The 21,548-nt window shown below is 40.1% G+C and overlaps 1 protein-coding gene and 1 long non-coding RNA gene across 2 annotated transcripts in view; one reads left to right on the top strand and one right to left on the bottom strand.

Annotated features, from left to right (window-relative positions):
- LOC117330398 overlaps positions 1 to 10,456 on the bottom strand; it is a 32,385-nt gene extending 21,929 nt beyond the window's left edge. The window contains exon 1 of the long non-coding RNA XR_004533333.1: positions 9,898 to 10,456. This is a non-coding gene — a long non-coding RNA (uncharacterized LOC117330398). The remainder of the gene's footprint in view (positions 1 to 9,897) is intronic.
- Positions 10,457 to 19,381: 8,925 nt separating this feature from the next.
- LOC117331150 (histidine-rich protein PFHRP-II-like) lies at positions 19,382 to 20,077 on the top strand. The gene has a single exon (XM_033889746.1). The coding sequence runs from the start codon at positions 19,382 to 19,384 to the stop codon at positions 20,075 to 20,077; it is 696 nt and encodes a 231-aa protein (XP_033745637.1).
- Positions 20,078 to 21,548: the final 1,471 nt, after the last annotated feature.

Here is a 21,548-nt window from a genome sequence, read left to right on the forward strand (position 1 = left end):
AATGCTTACCCAATGGTAAGAACAAATCAGCTGAAGAGTCGTCCCTATAAGACAATGTGATCTTGTATTAGAGAAGGTGGTGAAAGATGACCTGATCATAACATGGATATTATGCATGCCTTTCTAAATGGCGGCCTGGATAAGATTTCCCAAAGTATGGCGTCACCTGTGTAATCATATAGCTTTTTACCCCTACCGTGTAGAACACCCCATTGGTGTAAAATAAAACAAAAGTTCAACACTTCAGTCCGGACCCCATTGGTGCAAAATAAAATACACCCATTGGTGTAACAGAAAGTTCAGCTCGAATCCTGGTTCGCCACCACAGAGTGTGTCAAAATCATCAGTCAAATAAACATGCAAGTCATGCTAACATATCGCGTTTTAGTTAAATTGCGGTAATGTTACACGTGCCACATCCGTGGAGCGGTGTCTTTTTGGGACGAAATTACTTCATATTGTCTTAAAATCATTTAAGCAGAGCTAGATTTGGCACTACTTTCGACAGAAATAAAGTGGCTCTATAAAGAGGCGATAAAACGTGATTTGGTGTGTAACAAGTCCGGAAATAATAGAGTTAGCCTGACAAATTGACATGTTAAACTTTTATCAATGTTTATCGTTCTCGCCTTGCCTCAAGCCATTGGCAAATCTATAATAATTACTTGTATATGAAAGTCTGTGGTTGGTTCTCAACAGAGTGTGACCAGCGCCAAGAACACGTGCTTATGCTTGTAAGGAACGTATTTTTGGCGAGCGACGCTAATTCCAGGTAATACAGAGAACGATGTTACCAAGCTGCCGCTGGGCGCCGACGATCTCGTATGTAGAATGTGCTGCACAGATGCATCAGCTGCACAACACACATGTATATATACTTTCTAGTTTACAAATTAAGCCGTTAGCAATTCAAAGGCAATGCCGCCGATGTATCATGATGTAGTCATTGAAACCGATAGATGCAATGTATAATACTATATCGACGTTTATAAACAGTTTGAATACTAACGCCATATGCATATGGTTCGATGTTTTTTTATGAATAATGTAGAACAACTCTTTTACGTCTTGATCAAATACAAATTGAGTGCAAAAAAGCCATACAATCTTCTATCCGTAATTATCTCCCCTGTTTTTCTTAAGTGTCCGCCAGTGATGAAGTGGCGGATGGACTCCTTGTCCTGACGTATTTTTGATAGTTTTATTAGAAACCTTTGATGCAGGAGATATATGTGCGGAATAGAGATGTTAAGAAATCGATTCGATTTCACAATGACACAATCGCGCGTGACTCTCGCGAGAATTGTATATAGTTGGCGATCTCGGAGAATGTATGTAACAAATCGATGGTGGAACTGTTATAGAGATGCTTGATAATAACGAGATCAGAGCTGGTTACACTCGTCATTTGAAGGACCGTGTAATTAGCACGGATTAATTTAATATGGTCACACCACACTAACAAACGGATCAAATATCGATTTACAACCGGTGATTAATTCCGGACGTACTGTATCATTCACATATGCGTATACAAGCCAAGTACAAATACGTGTCAACAACAAATTACACTGTAAATAATCATGATAATATGGATAAAATCTTCCTTTTAGGATGATGGAACTAACTTTCTAACTCTCGGTATGATACCATTTTCAGTTATCTATTATAAGAATGTATCATGACACGAAGGCTAGTTAGGGAATTTGGTTAAAATTTGGTATCGGACAAACAACGAGTCACGCAATGATTCGGAGTATTGAATCGTTAAATGTTCATAACATAGTTTGTAAAAAACGAAAATCACAGTCCGGCCACAGGTACTCGCCTCGTCAATCAATACACTTAATATGTAATGGTTAGATACTTGTTCTAGTTAGTAATAAGTAATATCACACAGGTGATGCTGATTCGGATATTTTATTATCACTCAGAGGTGCACTATTGTGTACAATAAGAGGTGAACATAAAGTGCACGTACTACAGTTTCCCGGTCAGACAAAACATTTGTTGTCTGAACTTGTGTAACAGCCTGACAGACGTCGGTAGTTGATGACTAAACAGTTGTACATGTAACCACAGACATCCAATATACATGTAGCCGTAATGTAACGTTCCACAACGGGAAGATCATTTCGTCTTTATTGATGACGTGAATACCAATCGTATATAACATTCGTCATTTCTCTAACTCTTCCGTATATCTAACATCCTCGGTCGTAATTACGCTTGTTATTCTACTATATACTCGTGCAAGCTATTTAAATGTAATTCGTGTGAACTTTAGCCGAAATTAAGATAAGGGAAATTCCGCCCATAAAACTATCGACTTTTTTTAGAAACAACACTTGCAGGCGCTAGCAACATAAACTGACGACCACTTGTTGGGAGGCATCACGATATCTAACAAGCTAACAGAGAACGTGAGGTCGATACAGACGGAATTTAATCTCGGCTATCAGAAAATTACGTAATGCCACCGGCACCAACTGCCAAGCGCACGAGACGTGCAATATTATAAATATAGATATAATGAAGTGGAAATCGCACTGTTGATTATTCTAAAAATGTTTTAAGTTAAATACAATAACTTATGTGAAAATGTAAGCCATCAACACGCGTTTCAGCCGCATCCCTGTGAAGCATGCTGCTCTCTTGTTACTATAGCTCCCTGATGGACTAGCGACAGGGGTCCACATCCGTTCCCAGCTCGTTTACGGTCATTATAGATGGTCAGACATTAATGTGTGGCCGAACACAGATGGGTAATAAAATACTTCCTGTAAGTAAGTGGTAATCAATTAGATTTCAATTTCACAAAATGGACCAAAGAGCTACATCGCTGGTTTTGTTTTGCTGACACACGAAGATACACAGCTGACATGAGTCTGTGTAGGAAGTATTTGATCTGAAGTTGTATAGCTAACAAATAAGTTGTGAAATATTACACATGTATCCAAAGCTGCAGTGTGCCAAAAGCTGGCTTTCGGTGGTATCACATCAACAGACAATATAAAAAAGGCCACATTACAATAGGATATATTTACTTAGATTAAATCGCATAAACAATGAGTGTCCGTCAGAAAGTTTATTATTTATTGATGCCAACAATGTAAGGTGTCTCCGGTACCCTTAAAAGTCATGATATCCACTGCTGTTTATCTGTTTTCTCATCTCTAATACGACAGCGGTGGCATATCGCCATTAAACAATTATCCGGACCCTACACCATCACCCAGCGAGATAATCTGTCAGCCGCTAGCCTTATATGGCCATAAAAAGTGACTTTCACATAAATCTTTATACCATATAACGTCACCCGAGGGAGAGAAGATCTCGTGCATTCTCGTCGATGTCACATTGACCGCGTGACATGCATCTGCTGTAAACATCAACCAGACCACTCGAACCCGTCATCCGCGTTGTGTATTACTTAGTCCGATCAATTGGTTTCTATAGCAACCAGACCATTTTAGAAAATTGATACACAGTCAGATTGGCGACAAAGTGGTGATAAGAACAATGGACGATGTAATACAGCCCGCCTCCGTGGTTTTACTCGGCTGTCCCATAATGTTTGTGACCTTGTTTAAGATTGACTGGTTCTCGATAACGAGCATTGAACAGTTGACAATCTAGCGTTTTAATCTAGATTGAGTTAGCAAAACCAACCAACTGTGTGATAGGGGCCAGGACTTTTAACAGACTTGTCATGCGCGCAACACCATCACTACACCAAGTTGTAGGGCAAGGGACGAGCGAGTTCAGACGATTTCTGAGAAGGTTTCTTGTTATAAAATCATACATTTTTGTATAATAAAACGTGACAATGATGAACGCCAGCTGTAGAGAGCACAGTCAGTTATGATATCGTCGCGTGCCTCTGTCCGTATGTAGTAAAAATAAAACTCTGCTCGCAGTACAGGTAATATACACACCATTGTTTACATACATATATATGTTAATGTATATATTCAGATACACAAACGTACCAGATCGTACTGTAGATGCTTTGAGGTTTATTGGCGGGGGTTTGTGACATTAAACCTGGGAATATTCAATGATCAGGGTAACCACCTAACATCACTAATCAGCTGCCTCAAGAGTATAACGCCCGTGTCCATTGTATGGCCAAACGGTGTAATTGCATTTACAATTGATTTTATGGAATTTAACAGGCGTCAAAACATTATCTGGTGTTTAAATGACCCACGGGTGGTCATCGGCGGTCAGTTTGGCCCATGTATTAGATGTTAAGTGTCATATACGATGTAGCTCCTGGTCATATTTACTGGCTGACTGGACACACAAACATCTGTCTGTTGACCATCCGCGCGTCAGACAACAGTGTATAAAAGGGGCTCCCATCATCTATGCACAGCAATGAGCAAGCACAAAGAAATATAGAAGTTTTCTGGTCACAGCTAAAATGCTAAACGATGGTATATATTGTACACATAATATAGCACATATTTATTATATTAGGACTACATTTTTAGAACCAAGTTGTACGAGATATAATGCTTACCCAGCATTAACGTGACGTATTGTTTACATGAGTATGTTTTGTCATGGTACATAGTTGACATTTTAGAGTGTCGTTTAGGTTTGATGATTAAATGATATACCTTTCTCGTTTTGATAGCCTGGAATATTTCAAAAGTTACTGGCGCGTCTGAGGAATGTACTGCGTGGCTATAATATGTATGTTTTGTCGTTGTTTGTGAAACCTACATTTATTTATGACATGATATAATAGTACGATTATTTAGTCCACACTACAGCGGTCCCCACCGAGATGTGACGATGTAGGTCTTCATTTTTTTTCTCGTCGGGGCATCTTATAATACTTAATGTAAATTGTATGTACGCAGGGATTGGCTCTGAATATATTATAAATTTAGCTTGAGGTTGATGTCTTCATCAGACATCAGTTCAACACCACATAAAAATACACGTATGATATGGTAGACAACCAACGAGGAAACCCCATCTCCCAAGTAAATCGTGCATAATGGCCAGACTATTGAGGCCTATCCCTTCAAAACCTCGTCTCTCAGTATGTGTCTCACACGACTCTGGACATTTTGTCATACACTATGTATCTGGACAAGATTGTAGGTAGTGCATATGGAATTCTGGACAGGGAATCGCTCCGAAATACATCTACATATTGTGTCAATATGACTGGGCTGCATGCGTTACACTGAAACCGGAAGTTGATACCATATCGATCAAGTCGGTGCGACAGGAGGTATCACACCTGGATTGATTTCCGATAGATGTCCACGCCAGATAAAAGCTCGATAACCTATAAATCACAGGATCACACACTGAGTATCATTTACACGTTTTTCTCTCGATTATACGGCGCTGTCGCCGTTATATGAGCTAAACCGGATGTGTGGAGTGTCTAGTAGCAGCCAACGTTTAAGGACATCTAGTGTCGACTTTGCTGTGAGAAAAAACAAAACAATTGATTGACCCTGTCATTCTCAAGTCGTCATATTAAGGTACAAAAACCGATGGACAACTCAATGTTGATAGTGACAGCCACTCTGAGGTCTCCAAGAAATGAGCAAACGGTTTTAATTCCTAGAGATCATCATATCAGAGAGCAAATTTTCAGTTACCTATAAAAACACTTTATGATCCTACAGATCCCTTCCTTTACTTTTTCGAATTCGCATCTTTTGCGTACGTTGCTTCTAACGTTCTGCCCGGACAGGTTGTATTTTGGTATCTGACGTGATAACGTAGGCGCTAGAATAAAATGTGACAGCATTGTGATTAATATCGATGCCATTTGTGGTGTGTTTCTCTGGTTTTGATAGGCTCACTTTGTTCTAGTTTGCATACAATCTGTAGACAATTAACCACTGTTTGTTACTGTTGTACAAAGGGGCGGTTCGTTCTACCAGACAGTGCAACATCTATCTGCGATTTGTAAGGCTCGAATTACCAACAGTACAATATATAACATGTCCGTCAATTTTGATAGTACAGTTGCATTCATACCAAATCTACCAGACCTCACTAAATGAGCGCTCAGATCGCAGTGAGCTCTCGGAAGGTTTTAATCGGTGCGTTATGCAATCCCACAACTGTACATAACAATCACCTTCTATTTTACTCTTGGAACATTCGTCACGTTTTGTATGTGACAAAATCCCCATTTAGGGTTCCAGCGTATACCGATATTACAGGGCTGGTAAATCACTATATATGACAATCGTTATGTAACCCTAATAGCGACCAGTGGCCCCAGCCGTTCTGGCGACGGAGGAGGGTCATAATGATGGATACTTCCACTTTGTTATTCAAATTCCATAATAGCTGAGCGCGCACACACGTACGTGCCCGCGGGAGATATTAATTTCATTGCCTGCACGTGTCGAGGAGCCTAATATAACAGCAATGTATTCTACAGGCCAAATAAACACTCAGATGAAAGAATCCGTTTTTTTCTGATTACATTCAGTGATTGTAATACGGTTCATTTCTGATTTGGATGATACTATTAAACTATGTCGTTTGGCTCTACCGACGACAGATGTTATCTCGATTCTAATTGGTTGATTTGCTTTCAAAGTGGATCGACTACAGCCGTGCCCTGACATGTGTTCTCGCCTTGCTGGGGTAATGGGGGACGGGCTGAATGACGTCAGACTATTGAATTTGTCTAGTGACTAAATAGGGCAAATATTTATAATACCACAATTTAACATCGATCTTATTCGAAAGCGGGAACACTTTTGACACATTTAATATGAAGCGCAATAAGACTGTACGTTAAACCTTACCCTTCATCCCAGTTTCCGGTACCAAGGATTTTGATCATTCTTTTGTTTTGTATTTCTGTATAGGATTATTATTCTAACTCAGTTCAGTTTCCCAGAGAAAGGCTGTCGTGCGGGTATACAAGCCTGATTAGTTCTGACAACTTCCATTTTGTCATGTGTTGCCGCGACATTCCTAACAGGCGGGGATAATTCGGCAGGCGACCATTGAAAGGAACAATGCCCTCAGCCAAGAAACAGGTTTGCACTGTGGCTCCGAACATTAACCGTACCTGCAGTTGATCCCTGTTAATTCACACGGAAACTGATACCCCAGTGTTATAAAGAGAATGGAAAGGGTAGTTGGTATTGAAAACAAAAACTACAAACAGCATATTTCGGTTGAAGTCTGACAAAGTCCACGGAAGTATCGTGATAAACAGTACGGGTGATATTAAAATGACTGGCAATGAAGGCCGCCGTGATCTAGCCAGCGACACAGTCCAACGATTAGAAGGCTATTAAAATCTAGTTATGATATGTAATTGAGCGAGTAGGGTTATTTAACTTTCTCTGTCATAATTATTCACTTCCTCTGGAGGAGTAATTCGATGGTAATTTCACAATCCGTTAATTCTCCATAAATAAAGAATAAAATACATACATATAGATATAAACTTGTGGATGAATAAGCCACAAAGCCCTTCTACATTTGTAAACTAAATTCACTGACGTTTATGTATCGAATTTATGAATATGTAATCTGTATTTCAAGCCGATTTCAGCCAACATCAGATGTCACCAGTGGCAGAAACCTTCAATACTGTTTTAGATGACGTTTATGAATGACTTTTTACAGGGCTGCCAAACACAGGTGGTGACAGGTTGTACCGTGCATGGGACGTGTGTTGATATAAACACGTGTGGGAGGCATTGCGCAACATGCACGTGCATTACAGGACAATGCATGCAGCAACTATGTGGACGTGTCTGTGGGTCGGTGGCAGGATTCTGGCTATGACTGCGTTGCGTCACATTCAAATTAATTTTGAAAGTTTCCTGATTAAACTAGTCGACAGGTAAGATATAGTGTACAGATGTCGCTAACATTATATTCTGGACGTGTACTACTGTAGGTTTTTCGCGCTCATCTGCGAGGCGGTGCCGTGGTGATGGGGTACCACACTCCAGGCGGTAACGATTTCAGCAGCCTACACAATTCACGTGCAATCACCGCCTTGACATGCTTTTGTTATTTTTGGTATGTGTGGGTACGCCCATTGTTCTAAACTCATGCTTATTTACTCTGAAGTAAGGGAACTGCACATATGGCACAGATTCCACAGCGCGGGGCCTTGGTGGGACGGAATGAGGCGACATGAACGTGGACCTCTGGGAGGTGTACGGGAATGTCGTGGAATTTTTATTTAAATAACACTAGAGTGTGGAAAGTAAGTCACGCCAATTTCTGAGCGTCAAACCCGACAAGTAACACGTGGTATTAATAATTTATAGAATGTTTCATTTGCATATATTCAGTATTAAATATATCAAGTATTTTATTGTTCCAGTCATTAACTGGTAACGACAAAAATACTTCTTTACTTTTCCATTCACTTCCGGTTTTCATTGTAGGTCGTTTCGGTGCATTGGTTCACAGCAGGCTGGCCGAACGTATCCCTTATGACCTTACATTAAAACAGACTTTAATGTAATAAAACTCCTCACGTTTCACAACTCGACTGAAGTCACAGATGGACTGAAGCGCGCGTGAAGCCATTAAGAGGGCAATGTCGTGTGGCGAGAGTTCCACACACAACAGCAACGACGTTCCAATCAAAGCTCAGCTCGACTTAATAGTGATTGTTTGGTAATACTGTTTAACTATGACAGTGACACAAGCACACAGAACACCAATACTGTGGGGAAAATGTCTTATCTACTGGCTATCTTAGTGACCTTGAGAATCCACAGAAAAGCACGTGGTAGGACGTTGACCTGATTTTACAAATATTCGATAAGGCAATTGAAACTGATATACAGTTGTATGTGCCTCGAATAATGAAGTCATTGACGCATAACCAGTGTGTTGTATATCTCGGTGTCCACAGCTAACACGTCGCCTCAATGTCATTGTTTCCAGTTATATAACTAACAGTAGTCGACCTTCAAATGTTTCAAATACTATGTAGTCCATGTATAATATCCTCACCTGTCAACGTCAACCTTGCTCGAACCTAACACACATTGCCAAACTGTACAATGTTTAACGTTACACATACATTCATTACCTAACAGACTATAACCGGATTTTAACTGTATTAATTACACACGAGGAGACGCGTGTACCGTTCAGTCTGGGATCCGTCAGGGACGTACATTCATGTCCACGAGTCCGTCAATGGATAGCACGAGAAGATAAATGTCCATTTAGCCGTTTGCCAATGTGAAGACAACTTCCTATCCCATAGGTCCATCTCTGTCAACTTGATGACAATGCTTGACACGGAAGTTAATCGGTTGCTTTGTCACGCCTTCTGTCGAAAGACCTGGCCATAGACAGTGACCTCTGAGGCGAAAACGTGGTAAACAAGTAAACGGTCACATTAACGATTGTATATACTTTACATACAGGTAAAGCAATGCAAAACAATTACCGCTGGCAGGAATAAAACATTACATCACGATCTAGAGCTATATACACAGTAAATATGCACAAATGATGATAAAGAGTCTGGTTTCTCAGCATCATCAGCCATACATATAGTACATAGAGAAAGTGACAGCGGACCACGTGGTGACCACGCCCCTCACGGACCAATAAATGTAGAACAAATGTAGAGCATGTCTTCCTTATCGAGATACATTACCAACTCCAAGAGACCACACCACAAATCGGCAGATGTTAATGTTATCGGGTGGGGAGGGGGGTGTCAGGTTGGAATGAGGGACTTGCGAAAGACAGGTAGGAGTGAGGTGTCAATTCGCTAGAGAATGCACTTTCGTTTGAAACTTTAGAGTTATCATTGCAATTAGCATACACAGACTTTTGAATCAGAGGTAATGAAAGATATATTCATGCATACACTCATTTGAAATAATAAAGTTTTTAACCTACTTTCACGCACTGTTATCCGCTCTGCACTCCTGTCGTCTGTCTTGTATACACAGTTCAGTTTGATGCTAGCCTGACCATTTTCTTTGGTCAATACCTCGCCAGAGACTACAGCGTCCGACATATATGTCATTTTCTCGAAGGGAATGACATCGGCACTCATATCTATATCCTTTTCACAACCCTGGGCCCGGACCAGACCCAAGAACAGAAGCGACGTAATCACACCCAACACTACACGAGCCATGCTGAATTGAGGTAGAGCTCCCGACACTGCCACTCAGATATATATGTAATCCACTAACAACGCTAAGGTCTGCTCTGTTTCTCTCGCGTTGCGATAAATGGCATGCGAGTATCCGAAACTGTCCTCTGCACTGGTTGTACTGTGCCCGTTCGTAAAATATACCTTACAAACGTTCGCTGTGCTACCCTCGACAACCGAAGAGCGACTGACGGCCCGGCACAATGCGTCCGCTCAACCTTCATTCAGAAACTACTGACAAGTCAACCATGCGTATCGATCGCGATACAGCCGAGTAATTTTCACCACTCAGCCTTAACTTCCTCCAAGACATCTTGAAGTTGATCTTGTTGACTTCAAATAACCGCGGGACTTATTTTAATAGTAGCCAATCAATCAATAGGGATTATACCTGGGTCCTGTTGTGACAATGTTATATTAGATACAGCTCGAGCTGTTTTATTGATCCACCGTCACTGTGTCACATCTGTTGGCATAATGGCCCTAAGTGAACAAAGACCTCCGATTTTAGTTATTGATATCGTCAAAAATTAATTAGCATCATAAAAAGGCGCGTCGCGTTCTTGTTACAAAGGTGTCGAGATCACGACTAAGTTTCCCTTTCCGTGATTCGCACGCTGAGTCAAAACAGATCGATATGTTTCAATAACATAAAATCAATTTACGGAAATCTGTCGGGAGACAAACGTATTTCATCTGCCATAATAACATCACGTCCTTTAATCTATGATATGTACTTAACTCATTTGTTTTACTCTATAACCTGTACTAGCATCACGTGTTTTACTCTCTAACCTGTATTAACATCACGTGTTTTACTCTCTAACCTGTATTAACATCATGTGTTTTACTCTATAACATGTACTAACATCACGTGTTTTACTCTATAACCTGTACTAACATCACGTGTTTTACTCTATAACCTGTACTAACATCACGTGTTTTACTATATAACCTGTACTAACATCATGTGTTTTACTCTATAACCTGTACTAACATCACGTGTTTTACTCTATAACCTGTACTAACATCACGTGTTTTACTCTATAACCTGTACTAACATCACGTGTTTTACTATATAACCTGTACTAACATCACGTGTTTTACTCTATAACCTGAACTAACATCACGTGTTTTACTCTATAACCTGTACTAACATCACGTGTTTTACTCTATAACCTGTACTAACATCACGTGTTTTACTATATAACCTGTACTAACATCACGTGTTTTACTATATAACCTGTACTAACTTCACGTGTTTTACTCTATAACCTGTACTAACATCATGTGTTTTACTCTATAACCTGTACTAACATCACGTGTTTTACTCTATAACCTGTACTAACATCACGTGTTTTACTCTATAACCTGTACTAACATCACGTGCTTTACTCTATAACATGTACTAACATCACGTGTTTTACTCTATAACCTGTACTAACATCACGTGTTTTACTATATAACCTGTACTAACATCAGGTGTTTTACTAAATAACCTGTACTAACTTCACGTGTTTTACTCTATAACCTGTATTAACATCACGTGTTTTACTCTATAACCTGTACTAACATCACGTGTTTTACTCTATAACCTGTACTAACATCACGTGTTTTACTCTATAACCTGTACTAACATCACGTGTTTTACTATATAACCTGTATTAACATCACGTGTTTTACTCTATAACCTGTACTAACATCACGTGTTTTACTCTATAACCTGTACTAACATCACGTGTTTTACTCTCTAACCTGTACTAACATCACGTGTTTTACTCTATAACCTGTACTAACATCACGTGTTTTACTCTATAACCTGTATTAACATCACGTGTTTTACACTATAACCTGTACTAACATCACGTGTTTTACTCTCTAACCTGTACTAACATCGCGTGTTTTACTCTATAACCTGAAATAACATCGCGTGTTTTACTCTATAACCTGTACTAACATCACGTGTTTTACTCTATAACCTGTATTAACATCACGTGTTTTACTATATAACCTGTATTAACATCACGTGTTTTACTATATAACCTGTACTAACATCACGTGTTTTACTCTATAACCTGTACTAACATCACGTGTTTTACTCTATAACCTGTACTAACATCACGTGTTTTACTCTATAACCTGTACTTACATCACGTGTTTTACTCTCTAACCTGTACTAACATCGCGTGTTTTACTCTATAACCTGAAATAACATCACGTGTTTTACTATATAACCTGTACTAACATCACGTGTTTTACTATATAACCTGTACTAACATCACGTGTTTTACTATATAACCTGCACTAACTTCACGTGTTTTACTCTAAAACCTGTACTAACATCACGTGTTTTACTCTATAACCTGTACTTACATCACGTGTTTTACTCTATAACCTGTACTAACATCACGTGTTTTACTCTATAACCTGTATTAACATCACGTGTTTTACTCTATAACCTGTACTAACATCACGTGTTTTACTCTATAACCTGTATTAACATCACGTGTTTTACTCTATAACCTGTACTAACATCACGTGTTTTACTCTATAACCTGTACTAACATCACGTGTTTTACTCTATAACCTGTACTAACATCACGTGTTTTACTCTATAACCTGTACTAACATCACGTGTTTTACTCTATAACCTGTACTAACATCATGTGTTTTACTCTATAACCAGTTCTAATATAAATTGTTTTGCTCTATAACCTGTGTATAGCTGTCAGATACTTACAAGTCTGTTTCAACCAGTATTTCATGTACTTCAGTTGATAGATAAACAGAAATAACATTACAATAATTGTAATTGTAGGATCAGATGTGTATACAGTACACAGGCGAACAAATGATAAGGATTACCGAATTATGCGGTCCTCACAGTAGACTACAAATCTTTGGTAGAATGTGTCCAGTTCTTGTACATCTTATTGTTCCCTATAAATAGAAGACAATCACTTGTTGGATTTTGTTCTGTGATACATGCATGCCCATGTGCGCGTGTTTCCCTATCATACATGCACATGTATATTACGTACTTCACACTTTGACACCATGACGAATACTATTGACAAGTCACCTTCAAACTCTTACGTCATCAGTGAACTGTACACGACTGAGACACTGAAGCCGAAAACACAATATATATATACAGTGTATGCTCATTAAATCGCCAAAGTCGAGCTCGTCGCCAGGGAGACGGTGTTGGCTATGAGATACTGAGTATGTTAAAATCAGCGTTAATACTAATTGTTATTTTTGCAAACACAAATATTTATTTGTCTAATTTGTTGTATCCTGTATCGTCAGTGTTTGCGTAAAATAACCTAAGGCGATATGACTGAAACCTGTTTTAGAAGTAAATCCTCGAGTCAAATATTGTCTTTTACACCGCTGTGTTAAGGTATAGGGAGCTAGGTTAGGATAGCACATTGGTCCTTTATAAACTGCCTGGGGAAGGCGACACCAGACATCGGCCACATACGTACTGAACGCTTGTCCGCCCGCAAAATGTAAATAATATTTCTCATGAACAACTGTGTTTACGAAGCAGTGACCCGCCCTAGTTTGAGTATTTCCAGTCCGGACTCGGTGACGGATAGACGAGGCCGAGTACCGCATAATCGCTCATGAATGATTTAATTGGAAATCGATGAGTAATATTGGGCCATTTTTCCATATCGGTATATGATGGAGGATGAGATGGTCCCAGTGAGATTACAGAACCCGCTAATGACATCCTAAGTGATATGTTTGTGGATCAGCTGCAAAATCATGTTCGTTAGCGACCTGATGACTCAATCCAATGTGGTGCTTGTCCTTTTGTCTGCCTCAGTGTGTCTGGTATTTGCCATTTGTTTATAAATAAAGCCGATCAACAATTTCAATGACAACAATATGCATGGGCTACACGCGATCGTGTCATACCTCAATCAAATGTGGTGCTTGTCCTTTTGTCTGCCTCAGTGTCTCTCGTATTTGCCATTTGTTTATAAATAAAGCCGATCACAAATTTCAATGACAGCAATATGCATGGACTACACGCGAACGTGTCATACCTCAATGAATTTTCGTATTGTATCATACTGTGTTTACACTTACGGGCCTCCATAGTGTGACATATATTACATATATACAGGTACTTATAATAATGGAGATACAAATGTATGCAAACTGCAGACACAGATAGTGATCTTACATTCCTGTTAGTATAAGGTTACTAAGCTAAAAACTACTGTCAACTGGAGAAGGAGAGGTTTTTTTAACAGATGCAGAATAAGATACCTTAATGTGTATGGGATTTCTAGTATATGTGTTCATAGTATGTATATAGATGTGGTGTGAGTACCTAGTGTAGATATAGATGTGGTGTGAGTACCTAGTGTAGATATAGATGTGGTGTGAGTACCTAGTGTAGATATAGATGTGGTGTGAGTACCTAGTGTAGATATAGACGTGGTGTGAGTACCTAGTGTAGATATAGACATGGTGTGAGTACCTAGTGTAGATATAGATGTGGTGTGAGTACCCAGTGTAGATATAGATGTGGTGTGAGTACCTAGTGTAGATATATACGTGGTGTGAGTACCTAGTGTAGATATAGGCGTGGTGTGAGTACCTAGTGTAGATATAGACGTGGTGTGAGTACCCAGTGTAGATATAGATGTGGTGTGAGTACCTAGTGTAGATATAGATGTGGTGTGAGTACCTAGTGTAGATATAGATGTGGTGTGAGTACCCAGTGTAGATATAGACGTGGTGTGAGTACCCAGTATAGATATAGACGTGGTGTGAGTACCTAGTGTATATATAGACGTGGTGTGAGTACCTAGTGTATATATAGACGTGGTGTGAGTACCTAGTGTAGATATAGATGTGGTGTGAGTACCTAGTGTATATATAGACGTGGTGTGAGTACCTAGTGTAGATATAGATGTGGTGTGAGTACCTAGTGTAGATATAGACGTGGTGTGAGTACCTAGTGTAGATATGAATGTGGTGTGAGTACCCAGTATAGATAAAGACGTGGTGTGAGTACCTAGTGTATATATAGACGTGGTGTGAGTATCTAGTGTAGATATAGACGTGGTGTGAGTACCTAGTGTATATATAGATGTGGAGTGAGTACCCAGTGTAGATATAGACGTGGTGTGAGTACCCAGTGTAGATATAGATGTGGTGTGATTACCTAGTGTAGATATAGATGTGATGTGAGTACCCAGTGTAGATAAAGATGTGATGTGAGTACCTAGTGTAGATATAGATGTGGTGTGAGTACCTAGTGTAGATATAGATGTGATGTGAGTACCTAGTGTAGATATAGATGTGGTGTGAGTACCTAGTGTAGATATAGACGTGGTGTGAGTACCCAGTGTAGATATAGACGTGGTGTGAGTACCTAGTGTAGATATAGACGTGGTGTGAGTACCCAGTGTAGATATAGACGTGGTGTGAGTACCTAGTGTAGATATAATGTGGTGTGAGTACCTAGTGTAGATATAGATGTGGTGTGAGTACCTAGTGTAGATATAGACGTGGTGTGAGTACCCAGTGTAGATATAGACGTGGTGTGAGTACCTAGTGTAGATATAGATGTGGTGTGAGTACCTAGTGTAGATATAGATGTGGTGTGAGTATCTAGTGTAGATATAGACGTGGTGTGAGTACCCAGTGTAGATATAGACGTGGTGTGAGTACCTAGTGTAGATATAGATGTGGTGTGAGTACCTAGTGTAGATATAGATGTGGTGTGAGTACCTAGTGTAGATATAGACGTGGTGTGAGTACCTAGTGTAGATATAGACGTGGTGTGACTACCCAGTGTAGATATAGACGTGGTGTGAGTACCCAGTGTAGATATAGACGTGGTGTGAGTACCCAGTGTAGATATAGACGTGGTGTGAGTACCTAGTGTAGATATAGACGTGGTGTGAGTACCTAGTGTAGATATAGACGTGGTGTGAGTATCTAGTGTAGATATAGACGTGGTGTGAGTACCCAGTGTAGATATAGATGTGGTGTGAGTACCTAGTGTAGATATAGATGTGATGTGAGTACCTAGTGTAGATATAGATGTGATGTGAGTACCTAGTGTAGATATAGATGTGGTGTGAGTACCTAGTGTAGATATAGATGTGATGTGAGTACCTAGTGTAGATAAAGACGTGGTGTGAGTACCTAGTGTAGATATAGACGTGGTGTGAGTACCTAGTGTATATATAGATGTGGTGTGAGTATCTAGTGTATATATAGATGTGGTGTGAGTACCTAGTGTAGATATAGACGTGGTGTGAGTATCTAGTGTAGATATAGATGTGGTGTGAGTACCTAGTGTAGATATAGACGTGGTGTGAGTACCCAGTGTAGATATAGACGTGGTGTGAGTATCTAGTGTAGATATAGATGTGGTGTGAGTACCTAGTGTAGATATAGACGTGGTGTGAGTACCCAGTGTAGATATAGATGTGATGTGAGTACCCAGTTTAGATATAGACGTGGTGTGAGTACCTAGTGTAGATATAGATGTGGTGTGAGTACCTAGTGTAGATATAGATGTGATGTGAGTACCTAGTGTAGATAAAGACGTGGTGTGAGTACCTAGTGTAGATATAGACGTGGTGTGAGTACCTAGTGTATATATAGATGTGGTGTGAGTATCTAGTGTATATATAGATGTGGTGTGAGTACCTAGTGTAGATATAGACGTGGTGTGAGTATCTAGTGTATATATAGATGTGGTGTGAGTACCTAGTGTAGATATAGACGTAGTGTGAGTACCTAGTGTAGATATATATGTGGTGTGAGTACCTAGTGTAGATATAGATGTGGTGTGATTACCCAGTGTATATATAGATGTGATGTGAGTGCCGAGTGTAGATATAGACGTGGTGTGAGTACCTAGTGTAGATATATATGTGGTGTGAGTACCTAGTGTAGATATAGACGTGATGTGAGTACCTGGTGTAGATATAGACGTGGTGTGAGTACCTAGTGTAGATATAGATGTGGTGTGAGTACCCAGTGTAGATATATATGTGGTGTGAGTACCCAGTGTAGATATAGACGTGGTGTGAGTACCTAGTGTAGATATAGACGTAGTGTGAGTACCTAGTGTAGATATAGACGTGGTGTGAGTACCCAGTGTAGATATAGATGTGGTGTGAGTACCTAGTGTAGATATAGATGTGGTGTGAGTACCCAGTGTAGATATAGACGTGGTACGAGTACCTAGTGTAGATATAGACGTGGTGTGAGTACCCAGTGTAGATATAGACGTGGTGTGAGTACCTAGTGTAGATATAGACGTGGTGTGAGTACCTAGTGTAGATATAGACGTGGTGTGAGTACCCAGTGTAGATATAGACGTGGTGTGAGTACCTAGTGTAGATATAGATGTGGTGTGAGTACCTAGTGTAGATATATATGTCATGTGAGTACCTAGTGTAGATATAGACGTGGTGTGAGTACCTAGTGTAGATATAGACGTGGTGTGAGTACCTAGTGTAGATATAGATGTGATGTGAGTACCTAGTGTAGATATAGATGTGGTGTGAGTACACAGTGTAGATATAGATGTGATGTGAGTGCCGAGTGTAGATATAAATTTATTAGGGATATAATGTGCATGCTTAAGACATAGTTGAAGTTTTTTGAAAAGTTAATTTATTGAAAATTATTCATTCATTTATCTATTTCTTGTTATGCATGTATATTAGTTTTCAGAGATGCTGTACATGTAATTCTATAGTTACTTGTTATGATAATTGGTGGACGTATGTCAATATATATTGGTGATGTTTTCTAAGATGGTTATTAAAAGCCTGAAACGCAAGCTATTGTAGTGGTACAGCAATATTTGTGAATCTTAAAAAGTGTTTCGAGTTCGGTGTTCAGACGACTATATTACCTCTAGTATTGTATGTAATGCTTTTAGTGTTATTACCTAGTTATAATTCAGTCTGGCCATGACAAGTTGTTTTCTGGTCACATCTTAAATACAACATTAAAAACCGGGTTTAATTATCACTGTTACTCACGCAGAATCCATTTAAATACAGTCGCACGCTCATCGGGGAAATGAATACCCCGAGAAAATCGTACAAGACATTCCCGCTACAACTTATTTATCAATATTTATTATATAAATCTGCAATAAAGCTGAGAGTCTTGTTATGGAAATCGATCAATAAACATCAGCTCTCATAAAACGGCAAGGAAAGTTAATGTGATTGTGCTGTGTTTTGTATCGGAGTCGTGCCATCTCTCTTCCTCAACACGTGACAGAGTTTGACATATCACGCGGACATCTCGTTCTCCCCCAGATTGTGCAGACATACACAATTAATAAATTAATTCTTTGATACGCGTTTATTTGGATTTGCGTTGTAACAATGATCCATGGCAAGATGAGAGGGAAACCTAATGTTCATGTTTCCAAATGTCCCCTGTCGGCCCCCAGCTGGAGAGCTTCTCCCAGGATCCGACGACGGCTGGACCACGTGTCGGTAAGGGCCAGTCGTCGGTCCAGAGTTGATCGGATTTACATTACCATAGTTTTATTGATTAGAAATGAAAACTCATAAACCATATAGCTTTGACGACAGCTTTGATTTGTAAACGTTGTATTCGCCTTCATATACTTTACAGATACCTGGTCACTTCTTGTATTATCAAATACGATTGTCTTTGAACCAGGCTCTTTAGACGTACCTATTAGAATTGGATGCTAAATATCAAACACTTGATCAATATGTGATAATAGACTGGAATCAGGTTGGGATTGCTTTGTTAAAAAATGTAAAAATTCGTCACATCACACATTCGTAATGAAGGTGATGACGGTCACACGACACATATCAGTGGTGACGGTCACACGACACATATCGGTGGTGACGGTCACACGACACATATCGGTGGTGACGGTCACAAGACATATATCGGTGATGACGGTCACACGACACATATCGGTGGTGACGGTCACACGACACATATCGGTGGTGACGGTCACACGACACATATCGGTGGTGACGGTCACACGACACATATCGGTGGTGACGGTCACAAGACATATATCGGTGATGACGGTCACACGACACATATCGATGGTGACGGTCACACACATATCGGTGGTGACGATCACACGACACAATCGGTGGTGACGGTCACACGACACATATCGGTGGTGACGGTCACACAACACATATCAGTGGTGACGGTCACATGACACATATCGGTGGTGACGGTCACACAACACATATCGGTGGTGACGGTCACACGACACATATCGGTGGTGACGGTCACACAACACATATCGGTGGTGAGGGTCACACGACACATATCGGTGATGAGGGTCACACGACACATATCGGTGATGACGGTCACATGACACATATCGGTGGTGACGGTCACACAACACATATCGGTGATGAGGGTCACACGACACATATCGGTGATGAGGGTCACACGACACATATCGGTGATGACGGTGACACAACACATATCGGTGACGGTCACACGACACATATCGGTGGTGACGGTGACACAACACATATCGGTGGTGACGGCCACACAACACATATCGGTGGTGACGGCCACACAACACATATCGGTGGTGATAGTCACACAACACATATCGGTAGTGACGGTCACACGACACATATCGGTGACGGTCACACAACACATATCGGTGTTGACGGTCACATGACAAATATCGGTGGTGACGGCCACACAACACATATCGGTGGTGACGGTCACAAGACATATATCGGTGATGACGGTCACACGACACATATCGATGGTGACGGTCACACACATATCGGTGGTGACGATCACACGACACAATCGGTGGTGACGGTCACACGACACATATCGGTGGTGACGGTCACACAACACATATCAGTGGTGACGGTCACATGACACATATCGGTGGTGACGGTCACACAACACATATCGGTGGTGACGGTCACACGACACATATCGGTGGTGATGGTCACACAACACATATCGGTGGTGAGGGTCACACGACACATATCGGTGATGAGGGTCACACGACACATATCGGTGATGACGGTCACACGACACATATCGGTGGTGACGGTCACACAACACATATCGGTGATGAGGGTCACACGACACATATCGGTGATGAGGGTCACACGACACATATCGGTGATGACGGTGACACAACACATATCGGTGACGGTCACACGACACATATCGGTGGTGACGGTGACACAACACATATCGGTGGTGACGGCCACACAACACATATCGGTGGTGACGGCCACACAACACATATCGGTGGTGATAGTCACACAACACATATCGGTAGTGACGGTCACACGACACATATCGGTGACGGTCACACAACACATATCGGTGTTGACGGTCACATGACAAATATCGGTGGTGACGGCCACACAACACATATCGGTGGTGATAGTCACACAACACATATCGGTGTTGACGGTCACATGACAAATATCGGTGATGACGGTCACACGACACATATCGGTGGTGACGGTCACATATCACATCGGAGGAGACTATATATTACATAAAATGTTGATAAAGACGGTTATACGACATATTTATTAAAGTTATTTCGAGTATGCATTGCATATATTCGACGGTACCTTCACAGAGGAACTTCCAGATAAATCTGAGCTTCCTTGATCAATCATATCACAATACGGACACTGAAAGATGTAAAAAGAGCCCTAGAAAATAAATATATAGTTTGTGTATATTGTGTCCTTACGGATATCCAATTTATCAAGTTGTGTTATCTTATCCGTCCGCTTGTATTGTGATATTTCCCGGTGTTTACCAAATGGTATTATCTGATACTTTTTTCCATGTCTCTCTGACTGACTGTTATAAAAGTTCTCCTAGAATCCTTATTCTGTAACAGTGTATTATAATTAGTATCAATTCTGTGATTGGGCGCAGCCCTTGTAAGATTAAGTGGAATACAATGTATTTTTTGCTGATGTTGCCAGTAGACAATATGGTTGATTAATATTCCTCATAATATAGTACATATGTTGGTTAATCGGTTTCCGTATTTAATTATAATAAGTCAATTACGTTTTGTAATTTTATTATAATACATGTTGTATTCATATATATATATACATGTATATTAATTTATGTACTGATGGGTCATAGACCTAAAGTCAATAAATGAATTGAATTGATATTTCTTGATGGTGTTTGTAGTGCCCCTACCACAAAGTTACACCTGTTATAAAGGATTAGATATATCTATAAAAACATACATGTATACTAGTATGTACAATGTACATAAGGTTTTCCTACTAGTAACCTGTTAACTCTATGTTTTTTGCTTAAATCATTATCGTTACACTATTTTAAAAAGTAAAAT

This window comes from Pecten maximus, chromosome 7, assembly GCF_902652985.1.
Source record: "Pecten maximus chromosome 7, xPecMax1.1, whole genome shotgun sequence".
Classification (NCBI taxonomy): Eukaryota; Metazoa; Mollusca; class Bivalvia; order Pectinida; family Pectinidae; genus Pecten; species Pecten maximus.

What these genes read in the sequence shown, in the direction of transcription:
- LOC117331150 (XM_033889746.1), top strand. Translation starts at nt 19,382, where the DNA reads ATGACACATATCGGTGGTGACGGTCACACAACACATATCGGTGGTGAC.